The sequence below is a fragment of the Theropithecus gelada genome, chromosome 11 (genome assembly GCF_003255815.1).
Source record: "Theropithecus gelada isolate Dixy chromosome 11, Tgel_1.0, whole genome shotgun sequence".
Lineage (NCBI taxonomy): Eukaryota > Metazoa > Chordata > Mammalia > Primates > Cercopithecidae > Theropithecus > Theropithecus gelada.
In genome coordinates, this window is record NC_037679.1 from 83055389 (window position 1) to 83070945 (window position 15557).

The 15557-nt window shown below is 43.5% G+C and overlaps 1 protein-coding gene across 1 annotated transcript in view; it reads left to right on the plus strand.

Moving 5' to 3' along the window:
- DNAH10 (dynein axonemal heavy chain 10) overlaps nucleotides 1-15557 on the plus strand; it is a 176653-nt gene that overhangs the window by 62758 nt on the left and 98338 nt on the right. Inside the window, exons 24-28 of the mRNA XM_025401943.1 lie at nucleotides 3434-3645; nucleotides 7336-7489; nucleotides 9508-9741; nucleotides 11807-11929; nucleotides 14817-15050. Coding sequence (XP_025257728.1) covers nucleotides 3434-3645; nucleotides 7336-7489; nucleotides 9508-9741; nucleotides 11807-11929; nucleotides 14817-15050 — 957 coding nt within the window. The remainder of the gene's footprint in view (nucleotides 1-3433; nucleotides 3646-7335; nucleotides 7490-9507; nucleotides 9742-11806; nucleotides 11930-14816; nucleotides 15051-15557) is intronic.

Below are 15557 nucleotides of genomic sequence, written 5' to 3' on the forward strand. Positions count from 1 at the left end.
ATGACAACTGAGAACAACCACACATATGTCAAAATAAGTGGTGTTTTAATTTTTAATTTTTCTGGGTTCGTAGTAGGTGTCTATATGGGATGCATGAGATGTGTTGACACGGGCCTGCAATATGTAATAATCATGTCACCGAGAATGGGGTGTCCATTCCCTCAAGCTTTTATCCTTTGTGTTACAAACAATCCAATTATGCTCCTGTAGTGATTTAAAGATACACAGTTCTTATTGACTATAGTCACCCCGCCATGCTATCAAATACTAGGTCTTATTCATTCTTTCTGTTTTTTTTTTTTTTGTTTTTGTTTTTGTTTTTTTTTCTGTAGCAAAATAAGCATTTTTAAAAATCCAGTATTGAGACATGGCTTGGTCCCCCCACGCTACTCTGGTCTGTGGATGTTAAGGGACATTTCATCACCTGGAGTGACTTCCACTTTCCTTGAAATTTATTTTTTCCTAGCAATTGCTTTTCAAGGTTGTGTGTTGAGAAGATTCTCAGTGACACACTGGGTAGCTCCTGGGAGGCCGGGCAGGGGACTGTCGTCATAACCCCAGGGGATCCTGGGGTGACAGTGGTGCAGCTTGGGAGGCATGGGTGGATTCTGGATCTGGTTTGCAGGTAGAGTCAGTGGGACCTCCTGGAGGTGTGGACGTGGGATGTGAGAACAAAAGAACAGGGAAGACTCCAAGGTTTTTGCCTGAGGAGCCGGAAGGGTGGAGTCAACTCTTAAGGGAAGACTCCAGGAAGAGAAGGTCTGGGGATGGTGGTGAACGTCAGGAATTCAGGGCAAGGTGATGTCTGCTGGACATTCCTGTGGTGACGCTGAGGAAGCACTTGGATGTATTTGTCTGGAGCGCAGAGGAGAGCTGGAGGTGTGAATTGGGAGTGTCCAGGTGCAGACGGTATTGAGCCACCATTTCAGATGGGCTTACCTGGTGCCTTCGTTTCCTGGGGCTGCCAGAACAAATGATTACGAATACAGACCAGGAGGCTGAAAACAACAGAAATGTATCTCCTCACAGTTCTGGAGGCCAGGGGTGCAAAATCAAGGTACCTGCAGAGCCATGCTCACTCGGGGGGCTCCAGGAGAGGCTCCTTCCTGCCTCTTCCAGCTCCTGGTGGCTTTTGACTGTCCTTGGTGTTCCGTGGCTTGCGGCTGCATCGCTCCTGTCTCTGCCTCCCTTGTTACATGGCTGTCTTCCCTCTGTGCCTCTGTGTCTGTTTTCTCTTCTTATACGGACTCTGGTCATTAGATTTAGGGCCCACTCTAATCCAGTATGACCTCACCCTAACTACATCTGCAAAGACCCTCTTTCCAAGTAAGGCTTCATTCTGAGGTTCTGGGTGGATGTGCATTTTCAGGGGACGCTATTCAGCCCACTATACTTGGGAGTGGGGTGGGTGGAGAGAGGAGCGAGGGCTGAGCCTGGGTCTCTCCAACATGAAATGCCGTGAGAAGATGTCCCTAAAAAAGGAAAGACGAGGAGGAGGAGGAGTGGCCCAGGTGGTAGGAGAACAAACAGGTGAATGTGACATCTTGGAAACGTGTTTCCAGGAGGTAGGACTGGCCAACTGCACCAGATGCTGCTGATAGACTAGGTGAGAAGAGGATAGCGGATCGACCACAGCGTTGCATATCATGGAGGCCACTGGTGACTGCAACAAGAAAGGAGCAATGGAGTGTGGCCATGGAAGCCTAAATGGAGCGAATCCAAGGTGTTTACCTGAGGGGAGAGAAAGCATGGTCCTTGCAGAGACTTCTGCATGAACATTCATAAACAGCGTTGTTGGTAATAGCCCAATACTAGAAACAACCCAAATGCCCATGAAGTGAATGGATAAATAAGCTGTGGCTCATCCACACCGCGGAATACTACTACTCAGCAAGGTAGAGGACTGAACCAGTTATCAGCGCATCCACGCAACAACATGGGCGACTCTCAGAATCATCCTGCTGAGCGAAAGAAGCCAGATACAGAGGAGTGCATATTGTATGATTCCATTTGTATAAAACCCTGGAAAATGCAAACGAATTTATGGTGGCAGAACGCAGATCCATGGTTAACTAGGGGTAGGGACAGGAGGAGAGGGATGGGAGGGGTGATGACACAGGAAAATGGGGCAGCTTTTGAGGTTGACGAATGAGTTCACTATCTTGATTGTGGTGGTGCTTTCACAGGCATACACATCTGTCAAAACTTTGCAGATTGTACCTTTAGTTATGGGCAGCTTATTATATACCAGTTAATCCTCAATAAAGCTATTAGAAAAATAGGCCAGGTGTGGTGGTTCATGCCTGTAATCCCAGCACTTTGGGAGGCTAAGACAGGAGGATTGCTTGAGCCCAGGAGTTTGAGGCCAGCCTAGACAACCTAACAAGACCCCCTATCTCTGCAAAATAAAATAAAAAATATCCATGCCTGGTGGTGCATGTCTGTAGTCTCAGCTACTCAGGAGGCTGAGATGGGAGGATCACTTGAGGCCAGGAGGTTGAGGCTGCAGTGAACTGTGATCACACCATTGCACTACAGCCTGGGTGGCAGCAAGACCTTGTCTCAAAAAAATAAAAAAGTAATTTTTACATTAAATCTCAGGAAAATATAACACAGAAAATCTTCTCTTTACAATCATCAAGTAGGAACATGTTTTATTCTCGCTTCTTAGCCTCAGCCTGATGGTTTGTAGACAGATTCTTGGATTAGTGATCTAAAGTGTAAATATTTTGTAACCTTAGCTGCTTTTATCAGGAAAAAGAAGCAAGTTATGACAGCACCTGAATGAAGGACATCCTTTAAGACCCAAGCAACTCCCTGATTTAAAAAACACCTGTTACGTACTTTATACCTCTCACTTTTGTCTTTAGAAAAGGAAGATGTAGGCCAGGCACAGTGACTCATGCCTGTAATCTCAGCACTTTGGGAGGCCAAGGTGGGCGGATCATGAGGTCAGGAGATCGAGACCATCCTGGCTAACAAGGGGAAACCCCATCTCTACTTAAAAAAAAAAAAAAAATTAGCCGGGCGTGGTGGCAGGCGCCTATAGTCCCAGCTACTCAGGAGGCTGAGGCAGGAGAATGGCGTGAACCCGGAAGGCGGAGCTTGCAGTGAGCTGAGATCGCGCCACTTCCCTCCAGCCTGGGTTACAGAGTGAGACTCCGTCTCAAAAAAAAAAAAAAGGGAAACATATTTCTGGATCCTGCACATCCTCAGATGCAGCATTATTTTTGCAAAAGCTTACAAAAAGTGGAATCCTTTTCTTGTTGTTTTAGATCCTTGTAGTCAACCCCTTGTTTGTGAATTTCAGGTAGTTGTAGATAGATGGGTAATACTTTAAAATGTCTGAACGTGACAGAGTCAAGAACTTGCTCTCCTTGTTGCATTTCCAAAGGGGTCTTTGTTGATGGAGTTGTTTCTTGCATGTTTCCAGGTTGCAAAAGAAGAATGGTCTCAGACCCTTTGGATCAATCTGAATGTGCAGATTCTCCAGGAAGGAATTGAAGGTTTTCTCAGGGCTCTCAGAAAGCTACCTCGGTCAGTCCGTGGCTTATCAGTGGCCTACTACTTGGAAGCGAAAATGAAGGCATTCAAAGACTCAATTCCTTTACTTCTTGACTTGAAACATGAGGCACTAAGAGACAGGTTTGTTTTGTCCTCTGTCCACGGATGTGAAAGTGTGGGAGGAACTTTTAGTTAAAATTGTTTCCCTCAGTACATTATCTTTGCTCAGGTCTGTTGATGAAGCACAGATTTCAACAATGCCGCAGGGCTATACATAGGCATGACACAGTTCTATAATATTGTTTCTATGTAAAGTGTCTATAAAACTGTCAACCACAGGATTCTTTTAAAAAAGAAACATCCCAGCAGGTGCAAAGTGGCATTTGCAGTTGCTTTTCTTGAAGATTTAAAAAAATATAGTAAGTGGCCTCTATCAGCCCCATCCAGCAGACATGGAAAGGGACTCACATATGTAATTTACAGTTTTTTAGCTGCTACAGTAAAAGAGTAAAAACAGGTGAAATTAATTTTAATAGTATATTTCAATTAACTCAATATATCCCAAACATTATTTCAACATGTAATCAACATGAAGCATTTATTCATGAGATATTTTACATTCTTCTTAAAAAATATGTCAAAGCACAATGTGTATTTTACACCTATAGCCTATTTCAACCTGGGCTTGCCCCATTTCGAGTGCTCCATAGCCACATGTGGCTTGTGGCCGCCATACTGATGGGATAGCCAGCCCTGTGGGTGGGACAGAGAAGGCTCCTACGCATGGGTCTGTGTTTATTTGGTGATGGCGCCACACAGACATGAATTAGTAGGAGTTACAGTCCTAATTTGTGAGTTATGCTCCTGCTCATGTGTTTCTCTATTCCTCTGTCATGTTTTCCAGAGTGTGGTCATCTTGTCATGCCGTGACATCAAATGACTTCATTTTCCTTAGTGAGAAAGTCATCCCTTCTTTGGTTCCCTTCCCATCCTTGAGTTCACATTGAGAAAGTCTCTCATAAGTGCTGGCTTGTCTTCAACACGTGTTACACCTGTCTCTCCCTCTCAACAAGGAGCAGGCAGCCCTCAGGCCCCAGTGACTTGGGGTCTCAGCCCTCTTTTCACTGTCTGCTGGCTTCCCTGGAGCACTCACCCTCACCTTTACCTTTGCAGACTTCAGTTTCCTCATCTGTAAAACTAGGTAGAAGTAGGCATTTTCTAGCTAACGTTCCCAGTTTTATGATCCCATAACCCAGTGTTTCTCAAACTTTGGTCCTGTCTCATCATTTTTGTCAGATCTGAGTATCATCTATGCTATCATGGCTTTATATTTTTCTTCCTATCAGTTTCTTTTTTATGGAAATGAATGTTATTCTAAAAAGAAACTTACACCACCACTGTAAAGAGAAAACCAAAAACTCTTGCCAGAAATAGAAAGTAATTATATATATAATTATATATATATAAAACTAGCTCAAAACAGTTGCCTGTCTCTGAGCCAGAGGCCTTCGCTCTAAGGAAAGTGAATGACCCTGGGGAGGGGCTGAGGACACAGTGTAAGAATTAAAGAAAGAGGAAAGAAACACGAAAGGTGGCTCGCCAGTCAAAACAGGTTTATTTTAGAGAAAACAAACCTGAGAGGGGATTCTGGCCAAGTTAGGTCAGAGCCACACTCTCTTACAGACTAAGAGTTTTTAAGGATTTAGGGTAGGAGAGTTTTTCAGAGCTTTGGACTGCTTTTTTGTCTCTTTGTTGTGCTTATCTGGGAGGGAGAGTTGTGTATCTATTCCCATGCATTTTTCTGCAGCTGCAGGCATACCCGCCGAGTCTGCTTTTAGCTCCCCTATCTTAGTGCACCTGAAGGGAAAGGAATGTGCTTATTAAGGTCCACTGTTTTACTGGGGCCCATTGTATGAGGGTGAAGTTTGGCAGTTACCCAAGAGACTTCCTTCTCTCCTCCCTCTGTGCCCAAGCTGTTTTGTCTGTGTATTCCTGTCTGCTCTTTCTGGCAGCCTGTAGTTAGAAAAGAAATGATTTCCTTGAAATGCATGGGCTAGAAACGGGAGCTGGACCTTAAAGTGACAGTGTTTGTCCAAGATGAGGGTGCTCCTGCTCTGTCACACAGAAGCACAAAGAGGAGACTTTCCCTTCGATGTAATTTACTATAATTGAAAGGACTGGGTGGGAACTGGAGAGGGAATCACTCTCTCCCAGTGACTCAGGGCTATGTCGTGTTGAGTGTGGACCCTCTAACCCACCACCAGGGTTATGTCACAGGCTGGCCCCAGGTCCGCTCTGCCCACATGTAGTCCATCAATCGCTGTGACATGGGTTTTGCAAAATAGAAAGATTTATTCGCAAGGCCGCCAAGCAAGGAGGCAGGCGAGCAGCCCTCACATCTGCCTCCCTGAAGATAAGGCTTAGGGATGTTTAGGGGTTAGGGGAGTGGGGTGGTTGAAGTCGAGGGGGAAGGTGGTTGATGGTGGGAAAAAGGAAGTAACAGGTTCATTCTGAACAAGTGTAGTTGGGGTTCACAGCTTTCACAGGACATAGGCACAGAAAATGGGGGTGTCAGTGTGGCCTGAGGGTGGAGTTTTTGGCCTTCCAACATCAAAAGGCCACCTCTGGGACACTTGCACAGGCCCAGTTGAAAGGTCAGTGGTCTCAACCAGTTGGAACTGGACAGAGGAGTTGGCTCAATTTCCTGAAAAACAACCAAAGTGATCATCGCCATAGTGACCTGTGAATGTTATCCATAGTAGCTGGTGAAGGTTAAGTTTCAGCATTCAGTGGTGAGGACTTCAGCTTCATGGGCAAAGGGGAAAAAAAAAATAAAAAGCAAGTGACCATAAGCCACAGAGCAGGCACTGATGACACTTACCCCTCAGTTTCAGTTCTGACACGCTCCTTCCTGTCAGTGCTGTGCTAGGCCAGGGGGTTCAGAGACTGATGAACCAGTAGGGCCTCCTTTCTGACCATTTCCATGGCCGTGTGTGTGTGTGTGTGTGTGTGTGTGTGTTTACAACAACACTCAGTGATTCGACACTTGCTGCTCACGTGCTGGGTCCATGGCGTTTTGCTGTCTAGCATCATGCTTAGCTCCCTTACTCACACCCATTCCATATACACAGAACCAAAACATGGGCAAATTCACAGGCCAGATGTAAACCTTAAAGGTAGGCCAGTCAGGTGAAGAGCAGAGCTGCCTCCGTTGTGTCTGTGTGCACAGGAGTCTGCCCCGATTGTCCCATCTGAATGGGCCCCTTTGTCCCTCCTCTGGCACACTGTGGTTTTCTCATAGTACTCAAAATCCTATGTCATTATTTAATTTATGTATTTGTTTATTGTTTGTTGTATGTCTCCCCAAGTAAATGGCAGGTTCCCTGAAGCTAGGGGCGTTGCCCTTGGTAACTCTGTACCCCAGTCCACTGCCTGGCATGGAGTCAGCACTGAAATATTTATCAAATGCACGAGCACTCATAATTTACATGAGGCTCCAAAAAGACTGAGTGATTCAACAGAGATTGAGGTCATTGGTCGAGAGACTATGACGGAAGCAGTTCCCAATAATTAAAAGTTGTATATTTTATGAGATGGCTGTCAAGACTAGTGTATATAGTATTTTGCGATACATTGTTTTCAGGTTTAACTCTGGAGGCCACTGGGATTTTGGAGAACTTTGGGAATATATTTCCAGTGATGTCCTCATGTTTCAGAATTTCATTATAAGAAGTTTACAAAGTGAGATTTGTCCTGTGATTTAAATGGGAATAATCAAACTCCTCACTAAACTCAGTAAGCATAAAGATTTGAATGCTGATGTGCTTTCAGGCATTGGAAAGAACTTATGGAGAAAACGTCTGTCTTTTTTGAAATGACCGAAACGTTCACCCTAGAAAATATGTTTGCTATGGAACTGCACAAACACACGGATGTTCTCAATGAGATTGTCACAGCAGCAATCAAGGAGGTTGCCATTGAGAAGGTAGGACTTCAGTTAAAAACAGGCTGGAGAAAACAGAGTCTTTTTTTAATTCAAAAAGAAAACAGGGAGACCTCATCTCTACTAAAAAAAACAAATTAGCTGGGCGTGGTGGCATGCCTTTAGTCCCAACTTCTTGGGAGGCTGAGGTGGGAGGATCACTTGAACCTGGAAAGTGGAGGCTGCAGTGACCTGTGATCGCACCATGGCACTCCAGCCTGGGTGACAGGGTGAGACATTTTCTGTCTCGAAGAAAAACAAACAAAAAAGAGAAAACATATTTGCTCTAGTACCTGCTGTACTTCAGTAATAAATAATTATTTATTGTAGAAATATAATTTTTGTTTTAATTAAATTTTTTATTGTTCCCAATTGTAGTTTCATTTTCCATTGTTTAAAAAAATTTTTCTTATTTATTTATTTATTTATTTTGCCATTGATTTTTAAATAGAAGTAATGGATGTTGATGGTAGAAAATTGAAAAAAATTCATAATCCCACCACCTGAAAATAATTATTAACTTTTTAGTGTATTTCTTTCCCTACTTAAAAATGCATACACACACGTATACATATGCATACACACATACTACTCATATATGTGCATATATGCCCATGCATTTGTGTGCACAAACATACACATACACAGGTACACACATACACATACCCCTACACATACATGCACATACATGTATACAGTTGTGTGTCACCTAATGGCGGGGACGCATTCTGAGAAATGTCTCCTGAGTTGATTCGTGTTTGTGCAAACAAACCTAGCTGGGATGACTACTGCACACCTAGGCTGTTGGGTAGAGCCTATTGCTCTAGACTGCAAGCCTGTACAGCAAGTGACTATATTGAGTACTGTCAGCCATTGTAACCTAGTAGTACATGTGTATCTAAACATAGAAAAGGTACAGCCAAAATATGGTCTAATAATCCTATGGGACCACCATTGTATATGAGATTCATCACTGGCTGAAACGTCCTTATGCAGTGCATGACTGTACGTAGTATACCACACATGTATATATGCACATGTATATACATATAGATACATATGCATGGAAACACACAAAATATACATACAGTGTGCACACAGCATACCTAACATATACACATAATGTATATACATGTGTACGTATGCACATAATGTACACACAGTGTACCTAATATATACATGTACACATAATGTACACTATGTATTCTTGTACACACAATGTACACACAGTGTACCTAATATGCACACGTACATATAATGTACACACATATACATATACACACAATGTATAATGTACCTAATATACACATGTACACACAATATACACACATGTATACATATACACACAGTGTACACAATATACCAAACATACACATAATATACATATAATGTATACACGTACATATGTATACATATACATATGTATCAATACAGATTTTTTTTTGAGACGGTCTCCCTATGTTGCCAAGGCTGGTCATGAACTCCTGGGCTCAAGCAATCTGCTCACCTTGACTTCCTAAAGTGTTAGGATTACAGGCATGAGCCACCACCCCCTGCCTCGATGCAGATTGTTTTGAATATGGAATCATAAGAGACATATCATTTTGTAATTTGTTTTTTGTGACAGTAGAGTAAGCACAGGGGCAGGATCTCATAACTGTGCAGGCTTCGGGGGCAGACTGTGGAGTTTAGATCCTGTTTCTGGGGCTCAGTAGCTAAGCCTCATGTCTGAGTCCCAGTTGCCATCTCTGTAAAATGTGGGTGATAATAATCCCAATATAATTTGAGGTATTTGCTTTGAAGACTGAATGAGATCATGTATGTGACCTGCTTACCTGCCACATAGCAAATGCTTGATAAGTGACTATTATTACCATGACAGAATCCCAACTTTTCAGGAAACAGACCCAGGACTCCAATTGCGTTGTTGGCCAAAAGCAAGCTAAGGCAGGTGTTTTTGGGTTGGGGCTTGGTCTTTTCAGTTCATGTACCTGAATCATTCTTTTTCTATTCCTGAACAGGCTGTGAAGGAAATCCTAGACACGTGGGAAAATATGAAATTCACTGTAGTCAAGTATTACAAAGGCACACAGGAGCGAGGCTACATCCTGGGTTCTGTTGACGAAATTATTCAGTCTCTTGATGACAACACTTTCAACCTGCAGAGCATCTCAGGAAGCAGATTTGTGGGGCCTTTTCTGCAAACTGTTCACAAATGGGAAAAAACGCTTTCTCTAATAGGAGAAGTCATTGAGGTGAGAGAAAAGATGAACAAAAGATGGATTAGAGCCAGTGCATAGCAGTGGCTTTTATAGGAGGATATTTTGTGCTTAGAACTTTTATATGAGGATATTTTGTGCTTAGAAACAAATGATCCTCTTTCATGCTTTTTGTCTTGATTTATTTTGAGGGCAAGAGCGCATGACCAAAGGAATTGATTCAAGTTTTTATTTTAGTGAATGATTTTCATTTCCAAGATTCCTAATTGCTTCTTTTTTGTATATCTCTGTTTTTCTTTGATACTGTCCTGTTCTTGTTGCAAGGATGCTTTTGCCTCCTTGATGACGCTGAAAATTAGAAACATTTATTTTACGTTCCTTTTCAGATTTCTCTACACTTTTTTTTTTTAATGCCTGTTGACTCTCTCTTATGGTGGTGGGTTTTCCTCTGTGTGATTTTGATTTTTTTTTCTAGCTCATCTCACATGTATTTTTTTTTTTCTTGTGTTTGCTTCACTTTGTCATCTGTTTTTGCAGCCTCTTTAACCTGGGGCCTGTCACACTGGGAAGTAGCAAGGTCTTATAGTAGGTGATTTGGGGCTTTCTTCCTTTTGGGCAACACTTGTCCAGACCTCTGTGAGCAACCCACGCTCACTGCACCATTTTTGTGCAGTTGCCTTTTTTTCCTCCCCAGACCACAGGCAAGCACCTTGTTTTTGGCCACAATCCAAACTTTGGGTGGGATGAAGCCAGGTCTGGTTCACCGGCCAAGTGTGTGATCAGGCCTCCATCATGCCTGGGCTTCCTTGCCTTGCTTTTTTGTTCATTTGTTTGTTTTGTGTATGACTTTGTGTTAGTGGAAGCTCTTATGTGGGATATAGCACTGTTTTTTAATTTGTGAGTTAAAAACAATTTTTTTTTAGATGCAGTCTTGCTCTGTTGCCCAGGTTGGAGTGCAGTGGTGCCATCTCGGCTCACTGCAACCTCTGCCAGCCGAGTTCAAGTGATTCTCCTGCCTCAGCCTCCAGAGTAGTTGGGATTACAGGCACGTGCCACTATGCCTGGCTAACTTTTGTATTTTTAGTAGAGATGAGGTTTCACCATGTTGGTGAGGCTGGTCTTGAAATCCTGACCTCAAGTGACCTGCCCACCTTGGGCTCCCAAAGTGTTGGGATTACAGGCATGAGCCACCATGTTCAGTCAAAAAATTTTTTTTATTGAGGTGAAATTTACATAACATAAAACTAGCTATTGTAAAGTGCACAATTCAGTGACATTTAGTACATTCACAGTGTTGTGCAGCCACCACCTCTAGTTCCAGATTTTCGTCAAACCAAAAGAAAAGCCAGTACCCCTTAAGCAGTCGCTCCCTACCCATCTCCTCACCCCAGCATCTGGCAACCTCCAGTCTGTTTTCTGTGTCAATGGATTTACCTATTTTGGGTATTTCATATAAGTGGAATGACACGATATATGATTCTTTATGTCTGACTTTTGTCAGTTAGCATGATGTTTTCCAGGTTCATCCGTTTTAGCATGTGTCAGTGCTTCCATCCTTTTTATGGCCCAATAATATTAAATCATGTGGATTGATCACATGTTGTTTTTCTGTTCACTGGCTGATAGACATTTGGGTTGTTTCCACCTTTTGACTATTGTGAACAGTGCTGCCGTCAGCATTCATGTACAACTATTTGAGTCCCTGTTTTCAATTCTTTTGAGTCAATACCTAGGAGCGGACTTGCTGGGCACTTGGTACTTGGCTCACTTTTTGCATGGCTTTGGCATGGCCTGTCCTTAGTTGTTGTGGGTCACAGGCTTCACCCCCTTCTCATAACTAGACATTTTCCTACCTGTGCTGGGCTGCATGGAGAGCTTTCTTTTGCTTTAGAGCGTGGCCATTAGTTATGCTTTCCTTGGCATTCACCTTCATTGGAGTGGAGGGGAGCTGGGCATGCACATGCTCACTCTGTCACCTTGCCTGGAAGGTCCTTCCACCGGGGTTGATTTGGGTCTGTCCCGTGTCAGGGTGGGGCTTTGCCATCCACTCCTGGAGGTATCTGATAACCCCTGCTGACACTGACCTTTTGTACTTTTACAGATTTGGATGTTGGTTCAGAGAAAATGGATGTATCTTGAAAGTATTTTTATTGGTGGAGATATAAGATCACAACTCCCGGAAGAGGCAAAAAAGTTTGACAACATCGATAGAGTATTTAAAAGGGCAAGTGACTCACTTGTATTTTAGTAATGAAAGAAGGGCAGTGTTTTGAGATATTTGTACTTTTTTATTTGCACATTGTATTTTCTCCGTTGGTAACTTCTCTCTCATTTTTTAGAGACAGGGTTTTGCTCCGTTGCCCAGGCTGGAGTGCAGTGATGTGATCATGGCTCTCTGTAGCCTCAAACTCATGGGCTAAAGAGATCCTCCTACCTCAGCCTCTCAAACAGCTGGGACTACAGGCTTGTGCTGCCATGCCCAGCTAATTAAAACATTTTTACAGGGATAGGATCTTGCTATGTTGTCCAGGCTGGTCTCAAACTCCTAGCCTCAAGTGACTCTCCCACATCAGCCTCCCAAAGCACGGGTAAGGTGTGGGTCACCTTACCCGGCCCACTAGTAGCTTCTGAATTTTTCCTGTCATTATTTATGACCCTAATCTGTCTAGTAAAAATTCCCATTTGATTTTTAGCTGCTGGCGTATGACACTGAATCTTTTTTACATTTATTATAAAAGCAATATTTGCTTGTTTAAAATATTTTGAAAACGTAGAACAGTGGAAAAATGTATCTCTCATGGTTCTGTCACTTTAACATGTCAACATATTCCTTTTATCTTTTTCCTATGTGTATACATTTAAAAAGCATAATTGTAATCATATTGTGTACAACTTTATGTCATAATTTTCTCTTAATATTATGAGAAACATTTCATATTAGGAAGTCATCTGAGGAAATATTTTCATGGCTCTCTATATTCCAGTGAGTGGGCTGACATTAGTTTAGTTGATTATTCTCTAGTAATTTGACATTTTGTTTGAACAGAGTTATTTGCTTTCTTTTTTTTTTTTTTTTTTTTTTTTTTTTGAGACGGAGTCTCGCTGTGTCACCCAGGCTGGAGTGCAGTGGCGCCATCTCGGCTCACTGCAAGCTCCGCCTCCCGGGTTTACGCCATTCTCCTGCCTCAGCCTCCGAGTAGCTGGGACTACAGGCGCCTGCCACCACGCCCGGCTAGTTTTTTTGTATTTTTAGTAGAGACGGGGTTTCACCGTGTTCGCCAGGATGGTCTCGATCTCCTGACCTCGTGATCCACCCGCCTTGGCCTCCCAAAGTGCTGGGATTACAGGCTTGAGCCACCGCGCCTGGCCGAGAGTTATTTGCTTTCATAAATAATGTGCAGGTTCTTGCCTAATGCTTTTTCCATAGAGTGAATATCTTAAGATAGATTGTTAGAAAGCAAATTGCCCATGAAAGGGTGTATGTATTTTAAAGTCATCTCCAGAAGGTTGGACTGGTCATCACAGTGGCTGGTAGTTACTGTGGCTGCGATTTTAACCCAGCTCATTTGCTCTCAAAGCCTGGGTATTTTGCTACTTAGCTTTGCTGCTGTGTTCTTTAATTAGAGGTGGCCAGTTCATGTTTTGGTCTCTTTTATCCATTAGCGTTTATAATTGTTTCATACCCATTTGCATAAGCTCTTTTTTTAAACTTAAAAGAATTATACAACACATATCAGGCCGGGCACGGTGACTCACGCCTGTAATCCCAGGACTTTGGGAGGCCGAGGTGGGTGATCACTTGAAGTCAGGAGTTCAAGACCAGCCTGGCCAATGTGGTGAAACCCCATCTCTACTAAAAATACAGAAAAATTAGCCAGACGTGGTGGTGCATGCCTGTAATCCCAGCTACTCAGGAGGCTGAGGTGGGAGGATTGCTTGAACCCGGGAGGTGAAGGTTGCAGTGAGCTGAGATGTCAACACTGCACTCTAGCCTGGGTGACAGAGTGAGTCTCCGCCTCAAAAAAAAAAAAAAAAAAAAGAAGACTAACATGACAAATATCAATTCATTACAGAATGCTTTAGAAATTACAAAAAGCCTAGAAAAAAAAGAAAGGAAGGAAAAAGTACCTATAATCCCCTTGCCCAGGGTAACCATTTTAACGGTTGAGCATGTAGCTTTCTGGAATGTTTGTTCCTGCATAAACATACAAATATATGTAGATAAATAAATAACATTCTACAAAATAGGATCGTTCTTTTTTTTTTTTTTCTTTAAAGAGACGAGGTCTTGCTTTGTTGCCCAGTGATCAAAGCTCACTGCAGCCTCCAACTCCTGGGCTCATATGATCCTCGCCTTGGCCTCCCGGGTAGCTGGGACGACAGGTGTGCACCACCACACCTAGCTAACTTAAAAAAAAAAAAAGGTTTTTTTTTTTTCTTTTTTTTTAGTAGCGATGGAGTTTTGCTCTATCGCCCAGGCTGGTCTCAGACTCCTGGCCTCAAACAATCCTCCTGCCTTACTCTCCCAAAGCACTGGGTTTACAGGCATGAAACTAGAATCATTCTTACCAATATCATTGGCTATTTTCATTGAACAGCTTGACGTATTTCAATAAATAAACATCGAAATTATCACTCACAGCAGATGACTGACCTGTTGCTGGACTTGGAGGCTATTTCTTTCTTTTTCTGCTGTGATGAAGAAGCTGCTGTGAATATTCTGTATATACAAATCGCTCACGGTGGAATTGCCAGCTTCCTTTACTCAGCATATGTTGACTGGGTTACTGGGTGTAAGCACTGCTGTAAGGTGGGGTGGAACCCATCAGTGAACAAGACAAAAAATCCTTTCCCCGTGCCGCTGGCCGCCTTATGGGATAACGAAAAGAAAAACCAGAAACCGGTTAGTTACATGTAGTACGTTAGAAGGTGCTAAGGATACGCATGTTTAAAAATGATAAACTGATCCCCTGAAAGCCGATGGCACTGGGCAGCTTGTCAGTTTGGTCTCTGCTGTACCTGGGCTCTGGCGAGTGCCTGTTGGGGGTCAAACACAGTGTGTCTGCTCTCCCTGCTCACCCTGCTTGATGCTCTCCTCTGTCCTGGTCCAGATCATGGGCGAGACCTTAAAAGACCCCGTGATCAAGAGGTGCTGTGAAGCCCCAAACCGCCTCAGTGACCTACAGAATGTCAGCGAGGGCCTGGAGAAATGCCAGAAAAGCCTCAACGACTACTTAGATTCGAAGAGAAACGCCTTCCCGAGGTTCTTCTTCATTTCTGACGATGAGCTGCTCAGCATTCTGGGGAGCAGTGACCCACTCTGCGTCCAGGAGCACATGATCAAGGTCAGCCCTCTGGGTGGGCAGGGGCTCCCCATGTAAGCCTTAGAACCGCCTTCAGTCCTCCCTGGTTCCCTTTGCCGTGAGGTTCAACCCAAAGGGTTAAGACTGAAATGTTGCTAGAGTTGGGTTTTTGGTTTGTTTTCTGAGGTAGGGTCTGGCTCTGTTGCCCAGGCTGGAGTGCGGTGGTGCAATTCGTGGCTCACTGCAGCCTCGAGCTCCCCGACTCAAGTGATCTGCCACCTCAGCTTCCTGAGTCGCTGGGACCACAAGTGCACACCACCATGCCTGGCTATTTTTTATATATTTTTTGGAGAGATGGGGTCTCATTATGTTGCCCAGGCTGGTCCCTAACTCCTGAGCTCAAGCGATCCTCCCACCTCAGCTTCCCAAAGTGCTGGGATTGCAGGTGTGAGCCACCGCACTCAGCCCTGCAGTTTTAATTTGAAGTGTAAGTCTGATGATATTCACTCAGTCTGAAATCACACCAGATTCAGCTCTTTTTCCACAGTC